This window comes from Mesoplodon mirus (genome assembly GCF_964341445.2).
Source record: "Mesoplodon mirus genome assembly, chromosome: 17".
Lineage (NCBI taxonomy): Eukaryota > Metazoa > Chordata > Mammalia > Artiodactyla > Ziphiidae > Mesoplodon > Mesoplodon mirus.
The window spans coordinates 18,266,774-18,274,806 of NC_138993.1; the positions used below are offsets into that span (position 1 = coordinate 18,266,774).

At 50.6% G+C, this 8,033-nt stretch overlaps 1 protein-coding gene across 1 annotated transcript; it reads right to left on the minus strand.

Moving 5' to 3' along the window:
• Positions 1 to 755: 755 nt before the first annotated feature.
• On the minus strand, positions 756 to 3,296 carry MLNR (motilin receptor; the record flags this gene model as incomplete). The annotated part of the gene is made up of 2 exons (XM_082602353.1): positions 1,903 to 3,296; positions 756 to 1,126 (listed from the first exon to the last, which is right to left on the minus strand). The coding sequence occupies exons 1-2, from the start codon at positions 2,834 to 2,836 to the stop codon at positions 756 to 758; spliced, it is 1,305 nt and encodes a 434-aa protein (XP_082458479.1). The 5' UTR covers positions 2,837 to 3,296.
• Between the last annotated feature and the right edge of the window lie 4,737 nt (positions 3,297 to 8,033).

Below are 8,033 nucleotides of genomic sequence, written 5' to 3' on the forward strand. Positions count from 1 at the left end.
GCTTCTCGGGGTGGGAGTGGGTAAGGCTCTTAAGAGTTCAGACTCAGACCCCAGACTTGGTTCCATCATTGCTTATCCCACCAAACTGAGGCGAATAAGGCGTATTAAAGCTCTTATCAATGTGATCAACTTTGTGGAAGCCACATCCTGCTGCAGCTCCCTGCCCTCAGACTTTGGTACCCAGGTTCTGAAAGAGGGTACTGTGCCTAAACTTAATGATTTGCTCTGAGCCTGAGTGAGGCGGGACCCCTGAACACTGGACTCTACCCAGAATTCCTTTCACTTGTTTCTAAACATTTTTTGCTGCCATATATAAGCATTAAGTAATTTCTTGGATTAAAACTCTCATCATCCTGGATTCCTTGTAGATGCACCATCACATTTATATCCAAAACATAAAACAAAATACACTTCTGACCTCACAGGTGACAATTTTACGGCAGCATCTCTCTGGATCACTTGTTAACTGGAAAATGAGTGGTCATATTTCCCCAGAGTAGGAGAATGAGGACTTACAAAACCTTCCCAGAGAACATTATGTGATGTGGGATTTCAGGAAGATAAAATGAACGTCCCCGGGGGGTACATGAAAAGCAGAGAGACTGGTACAGTTACATTTCATACCTTTGTTTAAAAAAAAAAATTATGCTAAGTTGCTGACCAACTTGCAAAATGTCAACCACTCTTTCTAATTCTCCCTAACAGCTTCGGTTCCCCCCCTCGCAGTTCTTTTATCCCTGCAGACCTGTTTTCCCTTAAGTCCCAGAGCTGTGGGATGAGGTGCTGTGTTTGGCCATGCTGGTTGCCGGTGTCTGTACATTAGCGCTGGTCTCGGTGCAGCCAGCCGTGTCTCCTCCAGGGTCCGCTTCAGCCTCCCTGCTTCTGCAGAAACCTCTCTGTCTGGACCGCCTGGCTAGCAGCAGTTTCCAGGCCTTTGCTCTATACTTCTTTGAAATGAGGTTGTAGAGGACGGGGTTGATGGATGCGCTCAGATAGAAAAGTTGCAGGGCAACAGCGTTAAAGTACTGAGAGAAGTACATCATCCGGGAATCCTTGGTGTTTATGTAAATGGTTCTGCCAACGTGGAAAGGCAGCCAGCAAACTATAAACGCCAGAACCACCACCACTGCAAAACAAGACATAGGCGCCAGAATTAGCTAAAGCATCCGAAAACAAATAAGCATCCCCAGGAAACCATCTGAAGTAATAAGTAACAGCAAAATAAAACTATTGCCTAGCCAAATCCCCACCCCAGAAGAACTACCAGGTTGCAGATAGCATCGATATTAGCTTTAAAGCTGAGTATTCGGCTCATACATTTACCATCAAGGCCTGACATAAACCAGAAGGACTGATTTCTACTAACAAGCTGTTCTGGTAGGCTTCCTTCCAGAAACCCACTTCGGAGACATGTTCTCTGTTTTCGGTTGAAAAGAACTCTGCAACAAGTCTGCACAATCTTTATTTATTTATTTTGATATGGGCATGATTCACTTTAGTCTTCAGGATAACATAACATTAAGTAAAGAAACTTTATCTTAACGTGATCTATCCCGTCTTCTCCAGGGTTCTGTAATTCCATATCTGCAGCATCAAACAGAGACAGGCAGTTGGCTTAAGAGCCCGCAATTATCCATCTTGCATCAGCCCAGCTCGCTGATCACAGAGGCTTTGGGAAATAATTGCTGTTTACAGGACCCGGATATCCCACTCTCAAGGGACGCCTGGGGTGACCCAGAGCCCCTGGACGACGGGAGATGGTTTTCTCTGGAGTCTAGAAGGAGAAGCAGGTGGAGGCTGGGGTAGAACGACAGAATGAAACGTGGCCAGAAGAGGCGCCGAGGGCTGGGAGACCAGGGTAAGGGGACACAGCCTGGACCGTGAGTTGGGGGTGTTTGGAACAGAGGCGGCGCCACTTAGGCAGGACGCGGACCGTCTGCTGGTGTCCCTTCTCCCGAGCGGAGGTGGCCGGGCCTCGCAGCGGCCCGCGGCTCCTCCACAGCTCCCGCCCGATGAGCCCGTAGAGGAGGCTGAGGCACAGGAAGGGCAGGAAGAAGTAGGCGGTGGTGACCCACAGCATGACGCACAGCGCGCCCCGCTGCGCCGGGCTCGGCCGGCACTCCCGGCTGAAGAGCGCCGCGGCCGCGGCCGCCGCCGCCGCCTCGGGCCCCGACGGCGGGGACAGCGGTGGCGCCCGCGAGGACCCGAGGAGTGGCGGTGGTGGCGAGGCGCGGGGCGAGGGGGTGTGCTGCGCGGTGCCGTTAAGGTCCTGGACCGCGTAGTGGCCGGGGTCCTGCTCGACGCCCACCAGAAAGAAGAAGGGCCCGGCGGAGAGCAGCGCCACGGCCCAGAGCGCGGCGGTGAGCGCGCGGACGCGGCGGCGGGTGACAAGGACGCGGGCCTGGAGCGGGCGACAGATGGCGAGGTAGCGCTCGAGGCTGAGCGCCGTCAAGTGCAGCAGCGTGGCGTAGGTGCAGCCCTCGCCCACGTAGAGCGAGAGGCGGCAGAGCAGCGTCCCGAACACCCAGGGCCGGGAGCGCCAGAGGCGGTACAGGTCGAAGGGGAGCCCGAGCAGGATGAGCAGGTCGGACACGGCCATGCTGCCCAGGTACAAGCTGGTGGTGGTCCGCATGTCCCGGTAGCGCCCGATCAGCAGCACCGTCATCACGTTGCCGCTCACCCCGACGGCGAACAGGCCCAGGCACACGGCTGTCACTGGCACCAGCGCCCCCAGGGGGAAGGGCGAGCAACGGCGCTCGTCGCAAGGCAGCATCTCGGCCCACGGCGGCTCCCCCGCGCCCTCCGAGCCGTCGCTGCGGTTCTCGGCGCTGCCCATGGCTGCGCCGCGCCCCCGGGCCGGGCCAGGAGCCCAGCGCCAGGTCCCGCGGCAAAAGCGCTTCCTTCGGCGGCCGGTGCGCGCTGGGCGCGCCAAACCCCTGCCGCCTGCACAGCCCGAGCCCGGCGGCACCGCGCGCGGGAACGCGGCTCTGCAGGGTCCGCCTTGAGGGCTGCTAACCGGGCGAAGTACAATCCCCGCCCCCAGCCACCGCCCGGCCTGCCCCGGCCCCGCTCCCGCTCCCAGGCCCGTGGTATTCCCCGTATTCCAGGCGCTTCCCTCCCCACCAACTGAACGCGGGAGGCGGCCGCCGCGGACGAGCCCCGCCCAGACGCGGGAAGCGATTCCTGAACCCCAGCGAGGTTGTTTACTGCACCCAGCGGAGCGTGGGCTCTTCTGTAGGTTGGGTTCAGGGGGGTACCTTCTGAGGGACCTCGGCTGGTGGCTGCGTCTTGACGGTTCGGGAAGGTGCCGCAATACCAATAAGAGGAGAGGAGCCTAGACCAGAATCTAGAGCCCCTCCCGGGTTCTGGTCGTGACTCTACAACCGAATCATCTCGGATCAGTCCCAGCCTTGCTGCCCAGCCAGTTCTCCTCTTCTGTAAATTTTCAAGCGGTGATGGAGTTGACCGAGTAATTTCAACGATGTCTGTGACTCTGAAATCTATGGATATGACCACGTCTATTCATTTTAAAGAACAAAGCTTAAGTATTTACGTTTACCTCTGCGTACTTAAACGTGTGCTATTTTGTTCCTGTGTACAAAATATGCTATAAATGTAATAAAGCAGAGTATTGGCCAACACCAGAAAGAACTAAAATTCTGGGGAAAAGACTGAAAACTGGTTTATGAGTCAATTCATTGTGGTCCTAATGACAATAGCTGACACAGAGCTCAGGATGTATTTGGTGCTTTCCATTTAATCTTCAAGTCCTTAGAACTGAGTTTTTTATCTCTTCATGGATGGACACTCCTCTAGTGGTTTTTCCATCCATCCTACTGTGGTTTAAATCCTCAACTTCTTTTCCCAAGTTTCCCTTCCTCTTTCTGGAACTGAAACCAGGCTTTGCTCTAGTGCCTTGCATCCCTGCCCCGTTCCTCGTGGTCCTCTCTCACAGGCAGAGCCATGGGCTGCGAGGAGGGGTACCTGTCACCTTCCTCATCATTGCTCTTCCCAGCCGTCCTAAAACCTTTGAATCTACTTTTGAATCTACCTTTGAATCTAACTTCCTCACACTCTGCCCTCTGCAGCCCCCTCCCCCATCGCTCACCCTCATTCTTGAGAATTTTGGTGCCTGACCTTCACTCTCTGAAGCACTCCTCCTAAAATTCACACCCCTGCACAATTCTCCTGCCTCTCCTTTCTACCAATGGTCTTGTCCTCCACCCCATCTCAGGCAGCGGTTCCTGTGTACATCCCTTACACCTTATCATTCCCGGGACCTGGGAGCTCGCCTTCATCTCAATTTCAGCCCTCCCAGATTCTGACCTCCACCCCCTGTCTTTCTAGCTCACTTTCTCTAATACCTCAACTCCTACAATCCTTCAACCGCACTGGGACCTCCATTCGGCTTCTCCTCCTGCCTTTTCCTTGTCCCTCACCTGCCTCAAGTTCACGCTTCCCCACTTTAATGGATTTAAACTCCGAGAGCAATACTAATCGCCCCCAGGAAAACACCCTCAATTCCCGTGCTCTTTTCTCTGTTGTCACACTTGTCTCCTTATGAGAGCACAGCCATAACCCTGGTTAAGTGGAACCCTCTGCTTACTCTGTGCAGGCTCCCAAGCACCTAGAGTTGTTTCACTTGAAATTCACAACCTCTAGCTGGATGCTTAGTTTTCTCCCACCATCCTCATACTTATCCTATTTAATTCGCTCTCTCGCCCTCCAAGCCACTCTTTTGTACACCCTCCTCTCTCCTTAATCCCCAAGACCTCGCCCCCATCCTCCCTCTCAGGTGATGACCTTGCATTCCAATTCCTGGAAAGAATAGAAACAGCTGGAAGAGAACTACATGCTCCCATCACCACCACCCCCCTCATCCACCCCCTGGACAGATGAATGAGTGGATGGCACTTGTGCCTGAAGTCAACTCTGCCCCTCAGCACTTCATTCGCCTCCTAGAAATTCTAGAAATCACTTTAGAAATTCTCTCTCTCTCTTGCATCATCAAGTTTTCTCCCTCTTCTGGATCATTTCCATGTTTTCAGCAAAACTCAAAAGAGTTTCTGCATTCACTCTCTCCACATTTCCTCCCTCCCTCCTTCCCTCCTCCTCCTAAGCAGCGGAAATGTAATTTCTCCATCTCTAGTTGATCTCAACTTGCCTTGGACTCTCACCTACTGGGTAGCAAGAAACAATTATCCAGCCTGAGTAAAGCACTGTCCAGTTGGATGAGTTAAACAGCTCCTCTGGGTAGTGTTCAGTCCTCTTGGATAATAACATCCTCTCCTCTCCAGTGGCTTCCTCCCCCTGCCCTGTCTTTCCCTAAGGGGGCCCAGGTGGATGGGGAGGGAAGGTCAGGTGGCTTAAAGGCCCTTAGGAAACTAGGAGGGAGAGGGGTACCTAGCTTTGTACCAGTTCCTGGGGGGACCGGGCTGGCATTTGCTAGACTCCAGTTCAGTGTCCCCTTCCCGCTTGGCCACCAAGTGCTTTGCTAACCCAAAGGCAGAGGTCTGTGGCCAATGAATTTGTGGTCTCTTTCTTTGACTCAAGTGATGCTCCTGGGAGCACCTGGTACAGATTCCCATTGGCTCTCACAGGCTGCAGCCCCCTGAGTCTCTTTGCTTTTATCCATTCTGCTCCATGGCCTGGTGGCCTGCCCGCCTCTGCTGAAGGCTCCCTCACCCCTCTTCACCACCACAGCAGCTCTGAGAAAGGCTAACTGGGGCTCAGACAGTGTCTGCACCATCAGGCTCACAAACGCCAACTCTACCCTCTCTGACTGTTCTGTACTACACACCCTCCATTCAGACACTCCCCTGCTCTGCTGTATTTTCTCTGTATAGCTTATTACCACTGACCTACTATTGAATTTACGTAGCTCTTTGTTTGGTATCTGCCCTGCTCCACCTCCCGACATCACATGCTCCAGAAGGCAGGCTTTAATCTTTCCCTAGTGCCTGGTCCAAAGTGAGAATTTAACAAATATTTGTTAACTCCGGGAATGAATAAGCTGCTGCAGAACCAGGTCCCATTATTTTCTTTACAATTCCCAGCAGCTGAGAACAGTACTCTGATTATAGTGGGTGCTCAGCAAGCGTTCCTCGATAATCTGGTTGGAAATAGAATACTGATATGGAGAATTAGATTCATGGCTGGCTTTTTGTTATGTTTTGGCTCAAGCATGACTTGGCCCCTAGGGCAGATCTGAACCCTATTATAACTGCTTGGCCTTCCATGTTTTAGGAAGAAATGGGATCAGACATCTGAAGAATGACTAAAGCCTCTTGTACTTTGTATTTCTAAGTCGTCCACCAGCTCATGACTTCATACTTCATCTGAGGAGAGGAAGAGGAAGTTCTCAGTAGTCCAAGGTGTGTGGATACCTTTCTCCTCTACCTCCACACTTGGTGATTGTGCGGGGCAAAACTGAGTCTAGGTCTGGCCTTGCTGTCCCCCTGTTACCCTAGAAGCAAAGGGTTGGTGTCCTCAATAGGCACTTGGCCCCTGGCTGGAGGCCTCACAGGTTGGAATGTTCTGGAGAAAAATAAATCTAACACATGCTGTGCACAAGGTGCTGTTTCAAGTACCTGCATATGGTAACTCGTTGAGTCTTTAACAACAGCCTTTTGAGTGGGCGCTTTTAGTACGTCCATTTTATAGATGAGAAGACCAAGGCACAGAGAAGCTGCCTTAGGTCATGCAGCCAATAAATGGAAGTACTGTCTGCTTCATGAGGCCATGGGCACAGGACCTCTTGCTATGTAGACCATAGCACAACTAACCTTAGGAGTGGTTGGTGTGATCGGCTTCTGCTAGGAAAGTGTTTTTCAGCTCGGATTCCAGAAACCAGATTTTGTGGACAAATGGAAGGAAACGGAAGTTTGGTTTCTTTTTTAAAATTTGAAGTATAGTTGATTTACCATGTTGTGTTAGTTTCAGGAGTATAGCAAAATGATTCAGATATATATATATATATATATATATATATATATATATATATATATATATTCTTTTTCAGATTCTTTTCCCTTATAGGTTATTACAAAATATTCAGTATAGTTCCCCATGCTATACAGTAGGTCCTTGTTGGTTATCTATTTTATATATAGTAGTGTGTATATGTTAATCTCAAACTCCTAATTTTTCCCTCCCCCTGCTTTCCCCTTTGGTAACCATAAGTTTGTTTTCTATCTCTGCGGGTCTATTTCTGTTTTGTATATAAGTTCATCTGTATCATTATTTTTTAGATTCCACATATAAGCATATCATTTGTCTTTGTCTGCCTTACTTAATTTAGTATGATAATCTCTAGGTCCATCCATGTTGCTGCAAATGGCAACATTTCATTCTTTTTTATGGCTGAGTAGTATTCCATTGTATATATGTACCACTTCTTCTTTATCCATTCCTCTGTCGATGGACATTTAGGTTGCTTCCAACGTCTTGGCTATTGTACATAGTGCTGCCATGAATGCTGAGGTGCATGTATCTTTTCAAAGTATGGTTTTCTCCGGATATATGCCCAGGAGTGGAATGTGGAGAAAAAAGGAACCCTCCTACACTGTTGGTGGGAATGTAAATTTGTGCAGCCACTATGGAGAACAGTATGGAGGTTCCTTAAAAAACTAAAAATACAGCTATCATATGAGCCTGGAATCCCACTCCTGGGTATATATCCAGAGAAAACCATAATTTGAAAAGATATGGAAGGTTTGAAGGGGTGTTAGGCATTGCATTACATCAATAAATTTCAGTGTACCTGTTGAAACTTGCATACTCTTTTCTCCAGAGAAGAGCAGGATATGAGGCAGAGGTTGAAAAGTGAGTTTGTACAGTGGTTGACCCACATCTCATAACACTCTGAGCCAACCTCCTAGAGTCGGGAAACTTCACGTGGAGTTCCAGATTTCCAGCTTGTCTTGCTAAAGAGGAAGATCTGCTCTGGTCCCACACTGCCCACAGGCCATGGAAGCCAGGATGAGTAGCAGCTGCCCCCGTGGACAGGCTGCCTTGTGCCTGCCCCCTGCAGC